At 31.3% G+C, this 25,438-nt stretch overlaps 1 protein-coding gene across 2 annotated transcripts in view; it reads left to right on the top strand.

The window, feature by feature from the left end:
- The window catches only part of Fbxl17 (F-box and leucine rich repeat protein 17), a 505,077-nt gene that overhangs the window by 47,037 nt on the left and 432,602 nt on the right, over nucleotides 1-25,438 (top strand). For both annotated transcript variants that reach the window (XM_005327315.5, XM_078045375.1), the window contains exon 4: nucleotides 4,646-4,777. In XM_005327315.5, coding sequence (XP_005327372.4) covers nucleotides 4,646-4,777 — 132 coding nt within the window. The remainder of the gene's footprint in view (nucleotides 1-4,645; nucleotides 4,778-25,438) is intronic.

Here is a 25,438-nt window from a genome sequence, read left to right as displayed (position 1 = left end):
CTACAAATACAACCCCTGCCCAACCCCGGTATTTTTCTGTGGGTCTTGTATAGATGAGATTTGAAGAATATAGGCAAAATTGGGAAATACATTGGGTCTAATGATTGACTTTACATTGTCTGGATAGTCTGGAACTTAAAGTATTTATTTATGGATGAGGTTATGATAATTAGTACAGATGGGACTTGCCTATTTTGTCTGGTGATGTTCTCTAAAATAGAACATTATAGTTTCTGCAGTGAGATAAAATGACATTTAAACTCAATAGTAACGAGTCATAATACCTTGTCTCCTGAGTTATTCTTCAATTACTAGCAAGAACTCATGTGCTGATAATGTCTGCAGTGGTCAATCCTTTTCTTTGTATGGTTACCCACATGACCCTTACCTCTATGAATAGTCATTTCCTAGCTGGGCGCAGTGGTGCACACCGGCTCAGGAGGCTGAGATAGGAGGATTACGAGTTCAAAGCCAACCTCAGCAACGGCAAGGCACTAAGCAACTCAGTGAGACCCTGTCTCTAAATAAAATACAAAATAGGGCTGTGAATGTGGCTCAGTGGTTGAGTGCCCCTGAGTTCAATCCCTGGTACAAAAAAAAAAAAAGTCATTTCTTAGTGGATAAAGCCACCAAAACCATTTTCAAGTGTCTGTATACCATGAAATTATCTTAAGATAATTATCTCATTCTCATTCTCGCTCTATTTTAATGGGATGTATATTCTTAACCTGAGGTTCTATCAACTTGTGCAAAACGTGATGCCTAAATTTCCACCCAAAACCTTAATCGCTCCTTATGTAAAAAAATTCTGTTGTTTTCTTTCTTAGTGTTTCTTGCTGGTACACTAAATGTTTGTCAAGGGGTCTGCCCTTTACTATGCAGGATCTAATTGAATTGAGAAATATGACAGAGAAATAGTAATAGATGAAAATATACCAACTTTATTACTCAGAAGCTTTTAAGGTGAAGAATGTTGCTTAGCACTAGAGCTAAATGGGATTGTTAAATTTGACTCTGGAGTTTGGCCAACTGACTTAGTAATTGTCTAGGCCAAACTACCACAATGGCCCCAATTAGAAAAGTAAAGATGATATTCCCTATGGGAAGTATGTTTCTAAGAGGAAGAATTATAGTGATGAGCATAATGTCTCTTCTTTATTAAATACAAACTAATCAGTAGAGAGACTAGGAATTAGACTAATTGAACTTCCTCTAGGAGCAGAAAATATTTTCTCCTAGTAGGTTTGTCTGCAATTTTATAATTAACATACTTTGGCTAGGTAAGTGATTTATTGCCATGGAAGACAAAAATTTGGCTCTCTTATATATCCTTCTATTATCCTCTCATCCTTCCAACATAATTCAACTATAGTTTTTGTTAAATTAAGTATTCTTGGGCTTGGAATGTGGCTCAAGCGATAGCGTGCTCGCCTGGCATGCGTGCCGCCCGGGTTCGATCCTCAGCACCACATACAAACAAAGATGTTGTGTTTGCCAAGAACTAAAAAAAAAAATAAATATTAAAAATTCTCACTCTCTTACTAAAAAAAAAGTATTCTATATTCACATTTTACAATTGTGTATCTACCTTTTTTTTTCTTGTAGTATTTTGTTTTCCTTGGAATTAATAAACCTTTTTCCCCCCAACTTTAGTTAATTTTTATATTCTTGATGGAGCTTAAAGTTTTCTCCGCTTGTTGATACTTAATCAAATTTACTTCTTTAAAGCAGATTTGTCTGAGATAGCAGGTTTTTAGTCTTGGCTTCTTATATGTAGGTGCTGTTGCATTAGTGTTCATCTTAGCATCTTGGCATCCTTATAGTTTTTTTCATCTAGTTATTGGATTAGAACTCCTATTATCCAAATATCATGTCAACTTTTGCTGTGATCTCATGTTTTGTTAAAAGCATAGACATTGCATCATGACAAAAAGTATACGGGAGATGAATCTTTTGAGAACTTATGTCAGTAAATATGTCTTATTCAGCCTTCAGGCTTAATTCATGGTCTGAATCATGAGTACAGAATTCTATATTAGAAAGAATTTTCCTTCAAGATTTGGTGGCATTGCTTTTTTGCTTACTTTTTTGCTTACTTTTAGTGTTGTTGGGAAGTTTGATGTATTTTTTTTTTTTTAGCCAAATTCTTTCTGTGAAATCTGTTTTTCACTGAAAGGCTCTAGAATCTAGAATTATAAAATTTTAGGATTTAAGTTGTTATTTCTTTATCTGTGGTAGAGATGTGGAGGAACTTTCAATCTGGATGTTCATATTCTTTCATTCTGGAAATTTTAATTTAGAATTATTTCTTTAAATTCCTCCATTTTTACTATTATGAATATACACACAGTCCCTGCATTTTCAGCAATGTATTTCTGTTCTCAGCTACATATGCACACCCTAGTTAAAAACCTTATTTTACTCCCTGCAGAGAACTCTAGTATTTTTTCATTGTAGAATGATGGTGGTGATCTGATAATTTATTACTTAATCATACTTTTAAGAATCCTGGTATTTTAAATTTCCAGTCTCACTCTCACTGCCAGAAATATGTGAATCTGTTGAAAATTCCATAATACTTGGGTTGTAGCTCAGTGGTAAAGTACTTGCCTGGCACATATGAGGCACTGGGTTCGATCCTCAACACTATATGTAAATAAATAAAATAAAGATATTGTGTCCATGTGCAACTTAAAAAAAAAGTTCCATAGTGTATTTGATTTTCTGCTTTTCCTAGTACAGGCTTTGGATTCAGCTTTCTCTGGTTTGCGTCATATACCATTGTACATTTGTTCTATAAATATGTGTGCTTCTTTTAATGAATTAAATAAGAGCCAAGATAGCTTATCTAATAATGAACATGATAAATAATAATGAAGAAAAATGATTTTTCTTGGTATCTGCAATAGCAGTGTTATATGAAATTATCTTTAATTTCTGTTTACAAATTCACAAGTGCAGCTAAATAATTGTCTTTTAAAAAATTTTATTTTTTATTTTTGTTGTACTAGGGATTGAACCCAGGGATACTTTACCATTGAGCTCCCCACTCAGATTCTCTCTTTATTTTGAGGCTGGCCTTGAATTTGTGATCTTCCTGCCTCAGCCTCCTGAGTTACTGGAGTTATAGACATGTGCCACTGTGCCCATCTGTTTGATGTATTGCTTATATTAGGTGAAGGAAAAGATAAAGTCAGTGGATAGTATGAAATAGAATATGTATTGTCCACTTTTTTAGAAAACCGAATTCTATCCATGGGCCCAGTTTAGAACTCCTCAATTAACTAGGAAATAGTGGTATATAAGTCCACAATCATGGTTTCCTGTATTTGTCCCTTTAAAAAAAATTAGTTGTAGATGGACACACAATACCTTTGTTTTATTTATTTATGTGGTGTTGAGGATCGAACCCAGTGCCTCACATAAGCAGGACGAGAGCTCTACCACTGAGCCACAACCCCAGCTCATATTTGTCCCTTTTAAAGAGGCTTCTTGGGCTAGGGTTCTAGCTCAGTGTTTGATCACTTACTTGGCATACAAGTTTCATCTCCATCACTGGGGAAAAAAAATTAAAGAGGCTTCTTTATATGCACAACCCTGATCAACATTTTCATACATTCAACAAATATTAAATATTGAGTTAGTGTAATACATTGGAAACTAGAGATATATTATTTAACCCAAGCCATCTTGTTGTCATGGAGTTTACATATCTAAAGGAATATATAACTGGATAGAGTATAGCCTAATGTAGATAACATCATTTGTATGTCTTACCACCCTTAGAAAAATAACTTGCATATCCTTCTAATATCATTATTTGAAATAGAACTTTAAAATGTGTGTTTAAAAAAGTAGAGAAGATTCATAGGCAGAAAGGGAAAAAATCCCCAGTCACTAATAAAAAATAACCTTGGTTAACACATTGTATACATTTTGGTTTCTTATGTATATGTGCATGAGCATGTAAATATACATTTGAAATGTTTATAGCATGCATTAGGTCTTCCCTAGGTTTTATCCCTGGCACTGCAAAACAAAAACAAAACATTTCTTTGTAAAATTGGATTATGTTCTAAAATCTCATATATAAAATCAATCAAAAGCTTATTCCAGTTTTTTTTTTGTTTTTTTTTAGAGAGAATTTTTATTTCTTTTTTTTTTTAGTTTTCGGCGGATACAACATCTTTGTATGTGATGCTGAGAATCCAACCCGGGCCGCACGCATGCCAGGCAACCGTGCTATCACTTGAGCCACATCCCCAGCCCTTATTCCAGTTTTAATTGCTGTTTAATATTCAACTTTACAGAAACATCATAATTTTATACCTTTATGTTGCTCCCTACTAATAAGACTCAGAAGAAATAAAGATGTGAATTTCAACTGTTAAGGAATCTAGGTACCTTGTTGGACATGTAGTGTGAAGTAGTTGAAGTAGGGAACGAGGTTAAAAGGTAAAAACTTTTACAATTTTTTTTACACCTGTTGAAAGTTATCAATTGGTTGCATTCTTATTTTAAAAGTAATTTATAAATAATCCTTTAATTATAGTGTGATTATATTCAAATATTATATGAAAGTCCCACTAGAAATATGTTATCCTCGTTATTTTATGAGCATTTACCCAAATTTCTTTGTTTACAGCTGGGGTCAAAATGTAGAGAACTCAAAGATATTCATTTTGGCCAGTGTTACAAGATCTCAGATGAAGGCATGATCGTCATAGCTAAGGGCTGTCTGAAACTACAAAGAATATACATGCAGGAAAACAAATTAGTAAGTACCTGTTTTCAATTTTGTTTCTAACATTTGAAGTCTTTAAACTTCATTTATAATTTTTTATGTGTATTTTCTTTTGGTAATTGAGAGACAAATAATTAAAAGCAAAATCCTCTCAAACTGATAATTTTTATAAATTGGTCATTTAACTTATTAGATGTGTCTTAACATGATGTGTCTTTTCTAAATTCTGAGAGTGAAGTAACTCAGGTAAATTGGAATATATAAAATTTATCGGCCAAACATGCCTGTGGTTGTGGTTCCTTTTGATTCCCGTAGGAATTATAATAACTCTAGAGAGTTGAGATTTTTTTTTTAATCACTAGAAAAGTGTACATTTGTGAAATAGAACTTTTTACTTACTTTGGTGAAAATGGGATTCAGTAAATTGATAATTGCATAAATTTTATATTTTAAGAACATACACATATAGTCATATACATTTAATGTATTTATTTAAAGTCATTCGATTTTATTTTATTAAGACATAATTCATTTATTCCAAGATTTACCGTTTTACAATATATAATTCATTGGTTTTTTTTATTTACAAAATTGTGTAGTCATCACTAACTAATTGGTAGAACATTTTCATTATCTTTAAAAGGACACTGTGCCCATTAGTACCTTCCTCTAGTGCAGGCAACTGCTAATCTACTTTATTTTTATAAATTTGCCTAGACATTTCATATAAATAGAATCACACAATATGTGGTCTTCTGTATCTGGCTTATTTTACGTGGATATTTTCAACATTTACTCATGCAGCCTGTATCATAGCTTCTTTTTTTTTATGTCCAAATAACATTCCAAACCATTTAATTTTAATTTAGTAGGTATATTGTACAAATTAACAGAAAAAAATTGTCACCTGGGAGGTACTTAGGAGTTCTCAACATTGAAAAATAGTCTAATGAAAAAAAAAAGAAAAAAATAGTCTAATGGAAAATGTTTGCAGGTTAAACTGAAATAGCAAATCTATAAAATCTTTAAAAAAATTGCATCTCAAAAATATAGAGATCTTTTTCTTGTCCCTTTGAGTCAGTTTATAAAACTGATATTTAATAAATTGATCTCATATATAAACTTAAATTTGAAAGGTTTCTTGGAGCATTAGCACTTCAGTGGGATAATACTATTAAAGATTTTAGAAAACTTGAAACATTTATAAACTGAAAATAAATGCTTTTTTTCTTCTATATGGAATATTTTTTTCCCTGGCAATATGTAGTAAAAATACTTCACCGCTGGGTGTGGTGGCGCACACCTGTAATCCCAGTGGCTTGGGAGGCTGAGGCAGGAGGATTGTGAGTTCAAAGCCAGCCTTAGCAAAAGCAAGATGCTAAGCAACTTGGTGAGACCCTGTCTTTAAATAAAATACAAAATAGGGCTGGGGATGTGGCTCAGTGACGGGGTTTAGTCCCGGGTACAAAAAAAAAAAAAAAGTAAAAAAAATTCATGCTCCTCCTTACATTTATATTAAATGTAATCATTTGAGGCTGTATGACTCGTAAGGAGAATTAAGTCTTGTGGGTCAGAGACTGAATTTTGAACTTTTGATTTTTTATCCACCTGTATCATGACCCTGGGAGAACTACTTAAGGTCTTTAAACCTTATTTGTGACTGGTGCTGTGATATTTGTCTTTTGATGAGTTGTAGTTTTGAGAATTAAATGACATCTCCAAATTCCTTTGTATAAACTCTGAACCATGTGATATTAAACATATAGTAGTTTTTATAATACCACAATTAAAATTACTAAACTGTTCATTTCTACTTTATACTCAAGAGAAATTAAAGAATAGTAATCCCAACTTAAGTAATAGGATATTTATTGATTTTGACTAATATTTGTTTTTTTGTTATTTAAACACAGAGTAATATCTTTATTGGCGTTGTAAGAAACATTTTTTAAAAGTATAACTTTAATTATTTATTTCTTTTATGTCGTACTGAGGATCAAACTTGGTGTCCCACATGTGCTAGGCAAGCGCTGTACTCCTGAGTGACAACCCAAGCCCTGAAAGAAACTTTTAGCCAATGGTTCTTAACGAAAGCAGCTATTTATGTGTATGTTTAAAGGTTCTACTTTATTTTCACATTTATTTTCCCCTGATATTATGGTGTATTAAAAAGATGATGTATGGTTAAATCCTAAAGAAATCATTTCTAGATTTAGTTTTATTCATTAAACATTTTTATTGGAAATTTGAAGTAATTTTGAAAAATCCTAAGGAAAGGTAAATTCAATAAAAATTTTTCCCATTTTAGATTCTTAGGGAAGTTTAGAATAAATTAAATTCTATTAATAACTAGTTATTGATAACTAAACCCTTATAGGAGCTTTACTCTTTATTTTTAAAGTTTATGAAATAAAGAGAAATATTTGGGCTATGGTTGTGGCTCAGCGGTAGAGTTCTCGCCTAACACGCATAACGCACTGGGTTCGATCCTCAGCACCACATAAAAATAAATAAAATAAAGGTATTGTGTCCAACTACAACTAAAAACATATTTTTAAAAAAGAAATATTTAAATTACTTGCAAAGCTACAATTTAAAGTAGTCTTCATTTTGATAAGTATTATTTATCATTTAAGAATATTTTATACTAGCAAGTAATTGAGGTACTTACAAGAAACACTGTGTCTGAAAGGATACCATTAGAACCTGACCTGTGCTTTAACACATATTCATAATTAGCCAAATTGTTTTGCTAATTCTCTTAGTAAATTGAATCTAAAAAAGTCTAAAAATAATCATAGAGTAGTTTTTGTAAAGTATAAAATTTGCTGAATTGAATTAACAAGTTGTTTGGTTTTTATATATCTTGGCAGTTTTTGACTGAGTACACATCTTTTCATATTATATCTTGGCCTTTAGATGGCAGCATTGTCTTTGTGTATTTCAGTGACACAGCTTTTGTTTCCTTCTGTAACTATGAAGATATAATGCTTATATAGTTTATGCTTATATGGTTTATGCTTCATTTTAAATTTTTGTCCTTTAGGTGTTCTTAATGGGAAAATTTCCTTTTCAAGTAATTTGAAATATTATGTCTAGAAGGCTACAGAATGAATTTGCCATTTTATATGAAGTAGCAAGATATTTGAATATTCTTACTTGTGGCCCTGATTAAATACGATGAACTTTAGAATATGGGAATGATTCCTGTGTTCAACAGAGGGAGAAGTTTTATCACATGGAAAGTGAAGATGATTTGAAATTTTAAGATGCAAATGAATTTGGTGAAGCACAGATTTGAGAACTTATATGTAGAATCCTCTCATTTTTCAGTGCTACAAATGCCTTGCACCCATATGTATATTTTGTGTTTGCTCTAAACTCATGTAGAGTCTAGAAACAGATTTAAGGAATTCAACTATTAGAAAGAGTCTAGCATGTTGCATGCATGTGTCTCCTTTCTAATGATAGCTTTTACATCATTTCTGTATAGTACTTGTGACAAAGCTATTTTTAAGTCAGATTAGACAGGGCATCATTGTCTTAGTGCATTTTCTGCTACTGTAACATAATACCTGATACTGGGTAGTTCATAAAGAACATTTTTTTTGTCTTATAGTTCAGAGGCTAGGAAATTCAAGAGCATAGTATCGCCTGGTGAGTTGTGTCTGTCATCCTGTGACAGAAGGCTGGAGAGCAAGGGAAAGGGAGGAAGAGAGGGAAATAGGGAATTTGGGGAAGAAAGAAAGAAAAAGAAGCATGCAAAAGCAAGTGAGGGGGGGGTCAAATGACTTTTATAACAAATCTACTCTGATAACAAACTCACTTTCAGGATAATGACATTAGTTCATTAATGGGGGCAAAGGACTTATTACCTCTTGTTAAAAGCCACCTCCCAATAATGTTGCATTGATGATTAAATTTTTAACACCTGAACTTTGGGGGACACATTCAAATCATAGTAGTTGTATTGTTATTGATGATCTAGAAACCTTTGTATATATGTTCTTTCTGCTTCTTTGTTCTCCCTATATCAGATTCTGCTTCTGTACTTTTTTAGACAGAAGTTCTTTGGCTGGCTTTTTATTTGGTTGTAAAATTATAAGGTCAGATATATTATCTCTCATTTGCTATACAACTTGATGTTTTTTAGAGTACTGGGATTTTATGATTTATTTTAAAAATAACTTCTGTGGTCACTCTGAGGCAGGATATTTGATATAGATCTGTGTTATTATGTATTTTGTCTATTTTTTTTTACACATACTCAGAAGAGTTAGACTGTGAACTAATACAGTTTTTTCAATTATCAGGAAAATGGTAATGTATTATGAATAGATTTTAGAAAGTTTTAGGGAAATGATAAAGATATCCTGTTTAAAACTTGACTGCTGAAAGTTAATTTGGTCTTATATTTTTCAATCTTCTGATTGATATTTGACTAGTGTTATAATTTTATGATACTTAGAGAGAGATCTTAGGTGCTGCTGTAATGATTTGTTTTTGGAGGCTTACATGAGGTAGTAGAATCTAAATTTACCCCTCCAGGATTTCTTCCTCTAGTTTGGAAGCATTTTAAGAGGAGATAGAGGCAAATGCCATTTTTGAATCCCTGTGAACCAATTGAAACCTGAATCCTGCTATTTTTAACCAATTGACTTGATTGAGCTATCCTAATTTTTGCTTTCATTTCCTTCTTTTCAGAAAGGATGTAATACTATTTCAAACATTTTCTTATGAGGTTCAGATTGAGATTAAGAAGTATAATATCAAATGTATAACACCACTGATAGTATAATTCATTTTGCTGTTGCTGATTTGAGGCTATTGTAGTAATTAGGTAGACAGATGTCCATGTTGGTCATCAACTAGGTTAATATATAAGATAAACATTTAAATGGCATTTTATGAAACTTACATTTCCAGACTCTTCAACACAGAGATAATATATTCAGTGTTTTTATAAATTAGGGTTAATATATTCAGGAGATTGGTTTTCCTCACTCCCAGTTCTCCTGTGTACTCCTGTATTTTGTTTCTCAAGCCCTCCTTGTGAGTGATTTTATGTGTAATACCTGACATAAATATTTCACATTTGTAAGAAATCCTGTTTCTAATAAATATTGACTTCAGCCTTTAAAATCTACTATGGTAAATACTTGCCTTTATTTTTTTTAATTTTCCTTCTTAATAATGAAATGTTTACTTAAATCCAGAGTAGTAGTTTCCAGTCAACAGTTATATTTAATTGTACCATTCTAAAGAACTAACTGAGAGGTAGTGAACTTCATCTTTTTATTACATACCACTGTGTTAGTCTCTTTGGACTACTCTACCGAAATATTATAGACTAGATAATTTATAAACAACAGAAATTAATTTTTTTACAGTTTTGGAGGCTGGGATGTCCAAGATTACTGTGCTGGCAGATTTGAAGTTTGATGAGAGCCCACTTATCCATTCATAGGTGCTTTTTTTCTGTGTTGTCACATGGTGGAAGGGCCCACTTTTTTGTAAATTCATGAATCCTATTAATTAAGGCTCAACCCTTATGATCTAGTCACCTCAGAGAGGCTCCCCACTTCTAATTCTATTATCTTGAGGTTTAGAATTTCAAAATATGAATTTGGAGGAAGGAACAGAAACATTAAGACAACTACATTTCAGGATTTTGCTATCATTTGTTGATATTTTAAAATACTTCATAGTGGGGCTGGGGATGTGGCTCAAGCGGTAGCGCGCTCACCTGGCGTGCGTGAGGCCTGAGTTCGATCCTCAGCACCACATACAAACAAAGATGTTCTGTCCGCCAAGAACTAAGAAAAAATAAATAAGTGTTAAAATTCTCTCTCTCTCTCTCTCTCTCTCTCTCTCTCTCTCTCTCTCTCTCTGTCCCCCCCTCTCTCTCACTCTCTCTTAAAAAAAAATACTTCATAGTAGTTACCTTCTTTTGGGTTTCAAGTCCTAGTACTATGCTGCTTTATATGATTACTCTTCACAACCACTATATAATGTATTGTTTTTATCCCATTTTACATATGAAGAAATTGAGGCCCAAAGAGGTTAATAGTAAACAAGTGCCAAAGTCAAGATTCTAACTGAAATCTATTAAGATTCCCAAATCTTTTTTTTTCTAACCATTTTGATTGCATGTATACTTCATAGATGTTACTAATCCACATAGGTTTGAACCAAGCAAAAATTTCCAATAGATATTATTTGCCTCTAACACACTTAGGGATAGGTACTCTTAGATATCAAAGGTTGAAGTTAATATTAGCAAAAGTAGAAAATTGTTTTTGCTAGGAGGATAATATATTTCAGGGGAAGCTTCAACTCTAAGTAGACACATTAATAATCTTTCTAGAAAGTTGGTTAAATTATCAAAGAGGGAAGCTGTCTTCAGGATAGTGTTTTTAGTGTTGATCTTAATCCTGTACAATTATGAACATAATTCATTTTTATTGTAGAATTGCATTCTTTATATGTTTTGCTATTCTGCAAACATAGTATCTTATATTGTGACATTTAGATTTAAATTTCATTTCAATTTTGTCTAGCAGATTTTTTTGTTGTTGTTTTTGGTACCAGGGATTGAACCCAGGGGTGCTTCATCACTGAACCATGTTCCCAGGCCCTTTTATTTTTTTATTTTGAGACAAGGTCTCACTAAGTTGCTCAGAGCCTAACTAATTTGCTGAGGTTGGCTTTGAATGTGATCCTCCTGCTTCAGCCTTCTGAGCCACTGGGATTACAGACATGTGCTACTGAGCCAGGCTGTTCAACAGTTTAATAAAAATTTTAATGAGTTCATGAACTCTCTGTTCCTTAACACTTGTTATGTTCATTCAGCTCAGTTAACATTTGATCACCTACTGTGTACCAGGCATGGTGAGAGACCTACAGAAAAATTGTACTGAAAGAACAAATCCTGGCTAGTGATAAGTGATATGGGAACAATAATTGAAAAAAAAAACCAAAAAACAAAACAAAACAAACAACAACAGCAACAACAACAACAACAAAGTTATATTTGAAGGATGGGAAGGAATCAGAAAATTCTATAAATAGTAGGTGAAATTTAAACAGTATCTTGAATGATGTATAGTGATATAATGATTATGTAAGCAAATCTTTTCTTAAGGGAAAGACAGTTGCAATTGTGGGAAACAACATCAACAAAGATAGGCATAGGAAAATATGAGAAATATTTAATAAATGGTAGATATTACAGTGACATTGGGTTTACATGTGGGATTAGTGTTTATATTATGGTCTGGAAAGAAACACTGGGGCCAAGTGTTAAGTTTCTTGACTTATATACTAAGAAATTTTGAAGTCTCTAGGTAATAATGATTATAGCATAGGATTTCAGCAAATGTGAAATATGATCAGATTTTGTGTCTTGTATTTTTAAAAATATTGATAAATTAAAAATATACAATACTAAAAGTAGTAAATCCATATGCCCTTCACTCAGAAATTATTAACATTTTGTTAAATTTGATGCTACTTATTAAATTAATAAAACAAATAAACTTTTAGCTGTCTTTCTTTGTTGTCATCTCATTGTTCCTTCCAAAGGTGACTGTAATGATGATCTAAAATGCTTTAAAAAATATTTTAACATACATGTGAATAACCAGGAACAATATGTGGTATTGTTTTATTTGTGTTCACACATAGTTTATATCTGGTGTCATATGGGTAAGTGTTTGGTCTTGCAAAGTATGTATCAATCTATACATTGTGCTTTTAATTTTGTTTTTGAGATCTAGCTACAATGAATATATAATTTATTCTCTTTCCACATTTTTTAACTGATACATTATAGTTGTGGGTAATTATGGGATTTATTGTTACATATTCATACATGCACATAATATAGCAATATAATTTGGCCAATTCTGTTGTTCTATAATAGGTATGTATCTTCTGTTAATCTGTTTCTTATTGAAGGAGACTTATATTGCATCTGTTGTTTTACTCTCCTAGGCAGTGTTGCAATCAAATCCTGTGTATGTTTTCTGTGTTTATGTCCAAGCATTTCTCTAGGTATATATGTACAAATGCTAAGATATGTACATTTTCAAATTTTTACTAAATCATGCTAAATTGCTCTTTCTTAACAAGTGAAATTATGTTGGAGAGGTGTTTCTTAATGATGGATTGTCCACTCAGGACCGGAAGTATCTAGTTATCTTTATTTATATCCATCCCCCTTGGTAATGACATAAAATAAATAGATATTAAATTAATGTTGGTTTAGTGACATGAGTTACTATTGAATTGCACATGATTTAAAAATAGATTTCTTTAAATATTTTGGGAACACACTTTAAAAAGATGTGTTTGATGGGGCTAGGGTTGTAGGTCAGTGGTTGAGTGCTTGCCTAACATGTGCGAGGCCCTGGGTTCGATCCTCAGCACCACATAAAAATAAATAAATAAAATAAAGGCATTGTGTCCAACTACACCTAAAAAATGAATATTAAAAAAATATTTGTTTGAGTATACGAGTAAAGGCTTAAAATAGTTTAAAGGTGGAGAGTCAAGAGTTTTTTGATTTTCCAAGAAAGTAAATTTTCTTTGATTTGTTACCATATTAATGATACTATTTTTTGATTATCAATTTTATTTAGCCAAAGTTATTAGTTTCAAAAGGAATATTTTGAGTGATAGTTGTCCTTATTATGTGATTCTGATCTACTAGGATATAATTTCTATTTTGGTCAGAATTATGTTGATTTGTATATTCTTACTGTTAATAAAATTGGTTTTATTTTGTTAAAATAGTATTTGAAAGATTCAGTTTAATTAAAAATACCACTTATTTTATACACAGAATAAATTCAGTCTAAGAATAAACATTTTTACTCATTTTAAGTTTTTGTTTGATGTTACCCTGTAATTCTCTTTTTAATATCTTTCATTTAAGCCTAACTTTATCAGTTAATTTGATATAGATATAAATGAATGCATTCTATCATTTAAATGACATAGAATACAATAAAGAATGAATATGTGCATATATGTATGTATGTGTGTATTTTTCTTCTGTGTGCCACTGTTGTATGGAGGTCAGGCTGTGATTGGATATTATCCAAATAACTTTTCTTTGGAATACATTAATTTTTTTATACTCTGCAGATTTACTTGCTTAATTATATTAGTTTAGTAATATTAAAATTAGTTCACAAACTCCAGGGACTCATCAACTAATGATAGAAGATATTCAAATGCAAACAGGATCTCAGGAGGAAATTATCTTAGTATTAAAAACTCTGATATATATACCCCAATGTGGATAATGCAGAATTTATTATTGTCAAAATAGGAAACTCCAAATAGTATTTCAGTATTGTTTACTTACTTATATCCTTACTAAATTACTTGTTTTAGTTTTAAAATTTAGTTAATTGAAATTACAGTGTAGAGGAGCTTTCTGAGGGCAGGAAGTATTTAGTGATCTTTATTTATATTTATCCCCCCAGTGATGATGATGATGATGATGATGATGATTTTGGGGGCCAGGGATTCAACCCAGGTACACTTAACCACTGAGCTACATCTCCAGCTCTTTTTATTTTTATTTTGAGGCAGGGCCTTCTGAAGTTGCTGAGGCTGACTCTGGACTGTGATCTTCCTCCCTCATCCTCCTGAGTTACTGGGATTACAGGCATGTACCACTGTGCCTGGCTATTCCTCAGGTTTTAATTCCTCCACTTGTGTATATTTTATAGTTTAAATCCTGTTATTTGTGTAATTTTTTTTACCTTTTTTTTAGGATATTTGTATATTTTTTAAAAATCAGAAGATTTGAACAAATCACATTATCTCCAGGAAAAAGCGTGGAAGTGCTATCTCAGACTTGGTGTTCAAATGCTAAAAGTAGGGGATAGTGGTTGAGGTAAAAAGTTGAGTCATTAGGCTTAGCAAATAGAAATTTTGTAAGGTTAGATGTCAATGGGATGCTTGGGAGTACATTAATCCTGTCATGAGTGCATATTCCTCAACTTCCTTTCTAACCTGTCAACAATGGAGGTAATATTAGTTGGATGAAGGAGAAGTTTTGGGTAATGGTTTTCTTTATCTACAGTAATGAGGTGCTGGGTTTTTATGTTATCCAAGACTTAATTCCATTTATTATTTTAGTGATTAGGCTTAAGGAAAGAATTGGAGAATTAGTCCCGCCCGCTTCTTATTCCTTTTCTTTAATGATTTGCCTTTCTGAATATGGTTTACAAAATAGAGTTAGATCTGGCTTCTGAGTCATAGGGTGCACCTTTTCCATCATTATTGTGAAATATCTGTGCCACTTAGGCTTTCAAAGGAGATTCTTTCTTCAGCCCAAATCTATACATTTTGTATTCTTATCTAAATCTTTGTATCAGTATTACAGATTTTGCTTACTAATATTTTGCAGGCTGTTTTCCTTTGCTATGTTTCATGAAATTCTTGTTAAAGGTCTGAGTGTGACTTGCCTTATGGTCAGTAAAAGGATTAATAGTCATGAGATTCTGGGGGAAAATTCTGTCCTTTTCCTATAACTTCTCAATTTTAGTAGCTGAGAAGTTTAAAAGCCAGTCAAAGTCTATAGCATTTTGATCTTTTTTTTTAAGCCCTCGTCCTATTGTGTTTTATCTTGTATAGCTATATCTTAGTTGTAGAAGAGATCAATATTATACTTTTCTTTAGTAGATGCATAATTTATTTTTGGTTTCCAAAATATGATAGAAGTACTCAGGTTATTTCAGTAGAGTTTGGGGATAAAAATTTGTAGTGCCTATTACCACACTTTGAATTGGGTTTGAGTGTAAAATCTAGGTGTTTATAATTTATTTTAATAAGATGTATAAATAACTATATTAAGAATCTGTAATCAAAAGAAAACAGTTATAAGTATGACTTCTCCTAACTGAACTGTACTTGGGTGATTATTCATCTCTTATTTTCCCTTTACTCAGTGTCTTTGAGAATATAGAAAATATGTTTATTAGTGTTGTAAATGCCTGGAGATTATAAAATTATTTGCCTCATGTTTTGCTAGCTTTTCATTTTCTTATAAGATAGTTAATATTTAACTATTTGAAAACAATTTTGTAGTTTTTGATATTTTACACATTTTAAGTTCCAGGATATAATTTTCTGTGTGTGTGTGTGTATACACATACATATATATACCCACACATAAACTCCTTTCATTAATAGGTTAACAAAATTTTTTCATCATAATTAATTCCATTGTGTAGTATGTATTCTAGCAATTACAGTTGTTTTAAGCTTATGATAATTGAAGAGCTTAATGGAAAACAATATGTAAGATAAAGATATATTGTATACTCCACTGAATTCACCCTTGACCTAAATATTTCTGAATGTTAACGTTCTTTTATTTTTATATTCACAACCCAGGAATGCAGTTGCTAAAACACTATTTTCATCATTTACAAAATCTATAGTGCTTATTTGAAAGATTTCTTCAGTTACTATTCTCCATGTCATCATTTTCTTTACTTGTACATGTATTCTATGTTTCTTTTTATCATTTTGCCTTCATTTATTATGCTTTTATTGTCTTCAAGCTCAGTTATATATTATTTTTTCTTAAATATTCATTGAAAAATTTACCATGTTTTACTTTTCCATATTTTACCAGCTTCCTGTATTTAATTAATTCTTATTCATTGATAATTAGTTGTAGATTTGATGGTCTCAGTTTAGTCATGTCTCCCAATGTACTTCATAAAAATGGGGATGAGATTTTTATTTTTATTTTAACCTCTATGTAGTAACTGAGAACATATTCAAGTGTTTTGATTAAGTGGATTGATGGTAGGACTTCTTAGAAATGTAATTTTTCTAGGGTTATGGGGTTGTGGCTCAGAGGTGGAGCACTTGCCCAGCATGTGTGAGGCACTGTGGTTTGATTGTTAGCACCATATATAAACAAATAAATAAAAATAAAGGTTCACTGACAACTAAATATGTATATTTAGTTATATATATTATACTTATATAATATATATATTAAAGAGAGAGAGAATTTTTTAATATTTATTTTTCAGTTTTTGGTGGACAGAATATCTTTATTTTCATGTGGTGATGAGGATTGAACCCAGCGCCCTGCACATGCCCGGCGAGTGTGTCACCGCTTGAGCCACATCACCAGCCCCTAATATTTAAAAAAACAAAACAATTTTTTGAAAAGACTTAATGAAGATGAACATTTAATACTGAAGTTTTTCTTATTTAGTTCTGGAGAAATTCTTGAGACAAGGAAGAAAGCTAATTTATTTCAAAATCACATTTTAAGTGGGGCACATATCATTATCTTAAATATGAGTGCTTTAATATTTATGTAAAAGCTTTAGGATATGATTTTGTTTTACTGAATTGGTGAAGTATACTTCATTCTATAGTGAAGTCAAATGATTGTTCATTAGTGTTCAAAGCAAAAGAATGGCACTGATAGTTTAAAGAAGTATAATCCTAAGTAAATCTGTCCTTTTCAAGTTTTTAGAAAATGGTTTCTTAAAGTTAATGTTATATAATGAATCAGACATAACTTTCCTATGTTTATATATGAATACATGACCAGTGTAACTCCACATCATGTTCAATCATAAGGATGGGATCATAATTAGAATGTTATATTCCATGTATGAATAATATGTCAAAATACATTCAACTGTCATGTATATCTAAAAAGAACAAATAAAAAAATTAATTGAAAAAGTAAATGTTGAGGCTCCTGGCTTTAAATTGTTTTTATTGCAAATTGTGTATTATATATTTTCATTTCTTGGCTTATATCCCATTGAGGATATTTGGTTTCTTGTCCTACCAGTGTATTTTCCTCCTTTTTACACAACTCCAAAAAAAATCTCTCAAGACTGCTGAGTCATACTTTAGTTACTGATTCTTATAAAGATGAGGCTGAGTTTGTTTAGAAGAACTTGCCTTTATCATGGCAATTAGAAAGAAATGAATTACATATAAGTTTGATACATATTTTCATTGCTTGGTACCTGTGAAACATAAAATGCAGATCAACATTAAATTTAGTTCACTACATTGACATTGCTATCTTGAGAGTAAATATACCATGAAGAAATGATACTGTTTTTTAAAAAATACTTCATGTAAAATTTTGGGTTTTAAATTTTATTACATATTTTTGCTTAATATGATCTAACAGTTTTATAGAATCAAAATTGAGGGAAGAAAGACCCCAAGAGAAGATATTTTGTTAAATAATGATTCTGCATTTTTTTGAGGGATTAAGTGACGCTTGGACAACTTGAGGAAAGAAAACTTGGACAAGTATTGGTTCTGGCAACTATATTGTTTATCCTTGTTTTAAGTTGCATTTTTCCCCCATTTTGAAGTGATATCTTTTTCTATATACACATAGCTTTCTTTTATAAAATCAGTCCAAGTATATGGAAATCATTTACTTCATGTTTGAATCTATTTAAAATAATCAGTTTTCTAATGTGTTTTGTATTATAATGTTTTTAGATTTGAGTCAAGAACAGTTTTTTTTTAAGGATACAATTTTGTCAATTTCTGATCAGTATAAGAATAGGTAATATTTTACATTTGGTCTTTCAGAGTGGCAAATCATTTTCAGTCTGGAGTGATAACATGTTAATAGGGGTAGCTTCCCCCTTTCTTTCCATAAGGACACACCTTTCTCCAGCTGTTGTAGAATCTTCTAGAAACTTCTTCCAGTTACTAGAATCAACTTATTAATCAATCACCTTAATGCTTATTCTCCACCTCTTAGCTTCTTATATTTATACACGTCTAAGGTTAGTTTTCATTTTTATGCACTATAATACTATATTACATTAAACTTGCATGATTATCTTACTGATTTTGCATTTCCTTCTGATCCTACCTTTTAAAAATTTGAGGAAAGTCCTTTTTCTAATAAAAAAAGTGATTTTAGAAGATTTGAAACCTGCTTCCTGCAAATTCCTGTATAGCATGCCTGTTAATGAGCTATCCATTCATTGTGTGTGTGTGTGTGTGTGTGTGTGTGTGTGTGTGTGTATGTGTGTGTATATATATATATGTATGTATGTGTGCAGGGGTAGTATTTGTATTAAAGAACCTTTTAATGATAGTTGAAAAATTTTGAGTGAAATATTTGGTATTAACCAAAATGGTATTTTAAATGATTTTTCTAATTTCTTAACATTTAAAAATGATTATTATTGGGCTGGGGTTGTGGCTCAGTGGCCAAGTGCTTGCCTATCATGTGTGAGACACGGGGTTAAATTCTCAGCACCACATACAAACAAATAAGAGTTCCATTGACAAGTATAAAAAAATTTAAAACAAGATTGTTATTAATGCCTTAAAAAAGAGCATACATGTACTTACTTCATTATTTAAACAAGACCAGTAGAATTTAGTTTTAATACTAATTCGTTCTCACACCAAATTAGTTTTGAGAATCTGTCTTTTAACAATTAAATTGATGGTATCTTATCTTTAGGCAGTAAATGGCAATATCCACTAAGAACTGGTCCTTCCAAAACTTCTGTGGTTTCATTTATTATTAACATGCTGTTTGACAGCTGGCCTTTACTAATCTCACACCATAGCTTGAAACTTTTTCCTTAAAGCTTTATAGTTGAATTATAATACATTGTATCCTTTGTTTTCTCCTGGAAAAGGATTTAAACAAACTTTCTATTGCACTTGTTGAATATGTATTTCATAGTAACCACCATGAAGTTTGAAGCGTTTAAGAAGTTGAAGAAGAAAGATAAAAGATACACATTCAAGAAGGCTTGGTTTCACAGTTGCTGCATAATCCTTTCTGCTGTCATTGGTACCCTAACCCTGTACCTACCAGAACAAAGGAAACTGAATTGAAAATTGTGGGAGCTAGGGAACATTCTGTTGGCAGCACATCGCATGGCCCATAGGCGTGTCAGGTCTTAGTTTGATGCTCTTTATTCTTTCTGACAGATGTGAGGTAGGGTCTATGAGGGGGAAGTCATTACTAGACAGAGGGCAGTGTCAGATCAAAAGTAACCAGTGATCAAACAAGGTAAAGGGCTGTGGAAAATAGGCTCTCATTCTGGCCCTCAACACCTGCCTGATCACTGAAGGGAATAGTCCTTATGTGTCAGGGCAAGTTGATTGTCTTTGATGTACAGTGAATTAGAAGTCAGAATGGAAGCTTAACTGGAGTACAGAAGATTTTTACTTCCTAGTTCTTGGGCAATTGAGTGTTTAAATTTTTTACTTTAATTACCTAGAAGTTATAGAAGTCTTTCTCTGTTGAATAAAATATTAAAGCTTACTTATATTGACTTTGTTATCACTACATATTTAGAGATAGTGCTAATAAATAATTTTGACATGGTATAGACAGTCTTTAGAAGTCATCAAACTCTTAGTTTCTCATGCATCTCAGGGTAGTTTTAGATCATTTGTGTATGTGTAGTTATAGTGCATACTAAACTTGGAAAATATTAGGTTCTCAAAAAAAAAGTGCATTCTAAACTTGGAACATACTAAGTTCTCTCAAAAAAATTTTTTTTTACAGTTACCTTACTAATACTAAATAATTTCAAATAAATTTGAATTAGTACTTTGTACCTAATATAATATGTAATATAATTAATTATATCTTCTTTTAAGCCATTTCTAATCAAATTAGTTGAAAGAAAAGAAACATTCATAGAGGTTTTATATGATTTTGTGGGTTTTTTTTTTTAATTGAGGTTTTATATGGCAGAGGTTCTTCACTGGTTCTTCTCTGTCCTTTCATCTTTACAGGTATTTGATTAAAGTTCAGAAGAAGGTTGATATTTTATTAGATGTTATCTTGATGGTTTGTAGATAAATTGACAGTTGGGGTACATTTCTAAACATTTGTGGTTTTTTTCTTTTATATTTGCAAAGTAAAGCTTTGACTTTACCACGTTAACTTTTGATATTTTAAATATTGCTGAATTTCTTTGAGGTTCACAAATAATTACAATCATTTTTTCCTCAAATTGTAGGATTTATTTGAAATTACTTATTTTCCAGTCAGAAACTTAAAAGAATCTTAGTGCTTCAGCCTTTTAAAAGTAATTATTAACCTAGTTTGTCTATCTATTGAACTTTGCATGAAGCCCTATTTTTAAAAAATACTTTTAGGTAACTTAAATCTTCCTTTACACATTTAAAATATAAAAGTGTCATATTGTCTTTATGTTGATATTTGACTTGTATTCTTTTAGGTATATTTTGAACTTGGAAAATTTTAGAATTATATATTGAATTATATATTTATTATATATATTATATATATTATATAAGTATTATAATTACTGGTATTTCTGGTTTGACTTTTAAAATGTGCTTATATGTTGTTATTGAATATTTTGCATCTACTTTAGAGTAGTTTGACTTAGAAGCTTTTTTGAGGAATTGTAAGATGTGTTGTAATTTTTACATGTATTTGGAATAAAATGTCATAAATTAATATTCTATATCTATTTTTGAAGCTTTTGGGAATAAAAATGATCAATATAGATTTATCAAATGTAATCTAACTATAATTAGGCTTTTTTTTTGCTTTTGATTTTTTTTTAAATATGTTTGCTTTGAACTATCTCTGAAGGACTGTAAGTTGAAACTGATGTCACATATGTCATTTAGGGAAGAGAATGATTTTGGATTGGATTTTGATGATTTAAGGGCTTCCTTCAGCCTTCCCTTTCACCTGAATATTTGTAAAAAAAAAGAAATATATATATATATATTATATAATTTGCTTATATTTTAATGTCAATGTTAAGAAGAAACATTTGTGAAAGATGAACTTTTAAAGTAAACGTTGATTGTTTTTTCAAAATGGATCCTAATACAAGCATAGAATTTTGCTAGTCATGAATTTTGACTCATGATGTACTATCAGAATTGGTCCAGATTTGATCTTATTTTATTATAAAACTTAATTTATTTAAAAAATTATTTAAAAGTAAAAAAAATATTTACTATTTACTCAAGAACCTTCTATCAAAATCATTAACTAGAATATTAATAGCATTTATCTACTTGTGCATATAGGTAGATGAATGAACAGGTATCATGTGTTACCTCTTCAGAGGTAATAAGAGGCAACCAGATAGAGTAATCACTATCCTGAATTTGTTTATCAGTTTTTCATGTTTTGTTACATACGTATGTATGCCCAAATAATAAATTGTTCTTATTTTCAAGCAAATAAAATTTTAAGGAGGGGTCTGGGATTGTAGCTCAGTGGTAGAACCCTTGAGTGTCACATGTAAGGCACTAGGTTCAATCCTCAGCACCACATAAAAATAAATAAATAAAATAAAAAAGTATTGTGTCCATCTACAACTAAAAATAGTAAAAAAAAATTTTAAGGGGTCATTGATGAACTGGTAAAAATAGTGCTTTATTAATATATAACCTAAGATGAATATAATTTCCTAAATTTAAGGGAAATATATTTTTGGGTTTTAACTTGATATCATTTAAATCTAACTTTTAAGATTATTCTTTACTGTATTTTCATGTTATTTCAGATTTTAAAATTCAGTATGTAGTATCTGTATGTTGTTCCTTTGCATCTTGCATCTTCTGTTTTTAAATCATTTATGTAGAGAAAGGTCTTTTTTTTCTTTTATTTTGGTTTGCTACTATTGTAATTCCTGATTTGATTGCAGGTTAGAAAAGTTATACTTTTAGGTGATAGGTATAGTTGGTTAGGAATATGTAACCAATTAACAATTTAATATGGAGGTAAATGAATTTTAAGCTTACCAAATTACTGTTATGTTTTATTTACCAGTTTGTAGTGTGTAATTAGTAATTTAATCAACCAGTATTTTTTTTAATAAAGATAAAATGTACTAAATTTCTATGGCAGAAATACCATTGATTTAATAATGGCTTTTCACGGGGGGAAAAAAAGCCACATTAAATTACTATTTGTGTTGATTTAAAAACTTTCAGCCAGGTGTAGTAGCACATACCTATAATTTCAGCATCTCTCCGGATGCTGAAGCAGGAGGATCTCAAGTTCAAAGTCAGCCTCTGCTACTTAGTGAGACCCTGTTTCAAAATAAAAAATAAAAAGGGCTGGGGATGTAGCTCAGTGGTTAAGTGTCTTTGGGTTCAATTCCGTATACCATCTAAAAATAAACACAAAACAAACAAAACCCTCCCCAATTACTTGGTTAACTGAATCAATCAGCATTGATCTAATATGCAGTTTTGGTGAAATCAAACAACAAAATTAACCATGTGCTGCCTAATTACATTTTAATCAACAGCTGACTGCATATATACTGCAGTAGTCCTATAGGATTGTATTACCTACTCTAAGCAACTCGGCGAGACCCTTTCTCAAAATAAAAAAAGGGGGGCAGGGCACTGGGATGTGGCTTAGTGTTGAGCTGCATCTGGGTTCAGTCCCTGGTACTCCTCCCACCCTATACCCCTCCCCCCCAAAAAAAAGAAAAAAAGATAGATTGTATTGCCTAGTCACATCATAGCCATCTTGTTTGTGTAACTACACTGATATTTGTACACTGAATATCAGTATTTTTATACAAATCTGGATAATATAGGTCAACTATTCTACATATCCTTGTGTGTGCACGTGCACAAATGCACCCACGCATGTGTGTTACTGGTCATTGAACCTAGGGATGTTTTAGCACTTTGACGTGGCCTTTTCATGCAGTCAATAAATGTGGTGAGCCAGGTACCATGGCATATGCCTGTAATTCCAGCAAGAATATGTAAGCAGTAGCATTGTCATTTATTATCAAGTATTTTGTACTGTGATTAATGTGCTATACCTTTTTTTTTTTTCATTAGAGCATGATAGTTACACTTAGTAGTTGGGTTCATCTCAACAAATTCATATGTTCATGGAATTCGATTTCAGTTCATGTTACCCCTGTTTTCCCTCCCCTTCCCTTCCCTCCTCTATTCTTCTTTCTCTACGTATCTTCCTTTCTCTCATCTATTTTTATTTTATCTTTCTACTTATACATAAAGGTGAAATTTCCTGTGATATATTTATGAATGCATAAAGCATGATTTAAAAATTAATTGTGTATTTCCTCTCCTTTCCCATTCCTATGTCCCTCTCCATCTCCTTCTACTTCTCTGATCTTTCATATATCTTTATGAAATCTGATCCTTCCCCTTTTTTCCTTATTTTGTTCTAGCTTCCACATATGAGAGAAAGCATTTGACCCTTGATTTTCTGAGACTGGCTTGTTTCACTTAGCATGATGTTCTCCATTTCCATCCATTTATCAGCAAATGTCATAATTTAATTCTTTTTTTTTCAAATGGTCAATTAATTGAATTATATTCTTTTTTGTATTTTTTTATTTTTTAAATTTTTTATTTTTTTTATTGGTTGTTCACAACATTACAAAGCTCTTGACGTATCATATTTTATACATTAGATTGAAGTGGGTTATGAACTCCCAATTTTACCCCAAATGCAGATTGCAGAATCACGTTGGTTACACATCCACAATTTTACATAATGCCCAATTAGTAATTGTTGTATTCTGCTACCTTTCCTATTCTTTGTGTCTGAGTAAACTCCATTGTGTATATCCCACAATTTCTTAATCTAGTCATCTATTGATGGGCATCTAGGTTGATTTCATAATTTGACTATTGTGAATTGTGGTGCTAAAAACATATTAGTATACTGTGCTAATTTTAGTTCTTTTGTATATATACTACAAAAGGGAGTGGGATAGTTAGTCATATGGTAGTCCCATTCCTAGTTTTTTGAGGAATCTCAATATATGTGCTGTACTTTTATACATCTGGCAGTGCTATAGGTTTGTTTACACCAGCATTACCATAAACATATGAATAATATTTTCCATCACAACATTGTGATGTTTGTGATGTCACTAGATGACAGGAATATTTTAGCTGAATTATAATCTTATGGGACATTCACCAGACCATTGTTAGGCAGCCCATAACTGAATTTGCTTTTACTACAGATGGAGTTTTTTTCCAGTTTCTATTTTTTTTGGCTATAGATGGACACAATACCTTTATTTATTAATTTTTATGTAGTGCTGAGGTTTGAACCCAGTGCCTCACATGTACTGGGCAAGAGCTCTACTACTCAGCTACAATCCCAGCTGCAGGTTTCATTTTTTAATATGTAGTCTATATAAAATAAAAACAAATGATCATACTTTGCTAATCCTTTGGAAACGTGATAGATTATAATTATGAATAGTTCTTGGAATGATGAATGGTTTTTCAAAATTCAGTGAGTTAATTGATAAAATGTTGGTGATAAAATTAGTACATTTTATGACTGGGGATATACTTCAGTTGGTAGAGTGCTTGCCTTACATGCTTAAAGCCCTGGGTTTATTCCCCAGCAACACACACACACACACACACACACACACACACACAAAAAAAAAAAAAAAAAAAAAAAAAACAACAACTAAATAGTACATTTTAACAAACCAACTAAATAGTACATTTTAACTTTATTTTTAAAATAAAGTTATGATCAATCATATTTATAAGAATGTGGTATTCAGAATACATTTTTAATAATTTATAATGGATTCACCAGTCTCCATTTTCAAGAGACTTTCAATCTAAATGGAGAACTCACGTATGCATATGCATTTGTGTGAATAC

The sequence above is a fragment of the Ictidomys tridecemlineatus genome, chromosome 1, assembly GCF_052094955.1.
Source record: "Ictidomys tridecemlineatus isolate mIctTri1 chromosome 1, mIctTri1.hap1, whole genome shotgun sequence".
Classification (NCBI taxonomy): domain Eukaryota; kingdom Metazoa; phylum Chordata; class Mammalia; order Rodentia; family Sciuridae; genus Ictidomys; species Ictidomys tridecemlineatus.
This window is presented reverse-complemented; position numbering and strand designations above follow the sequence as displayed.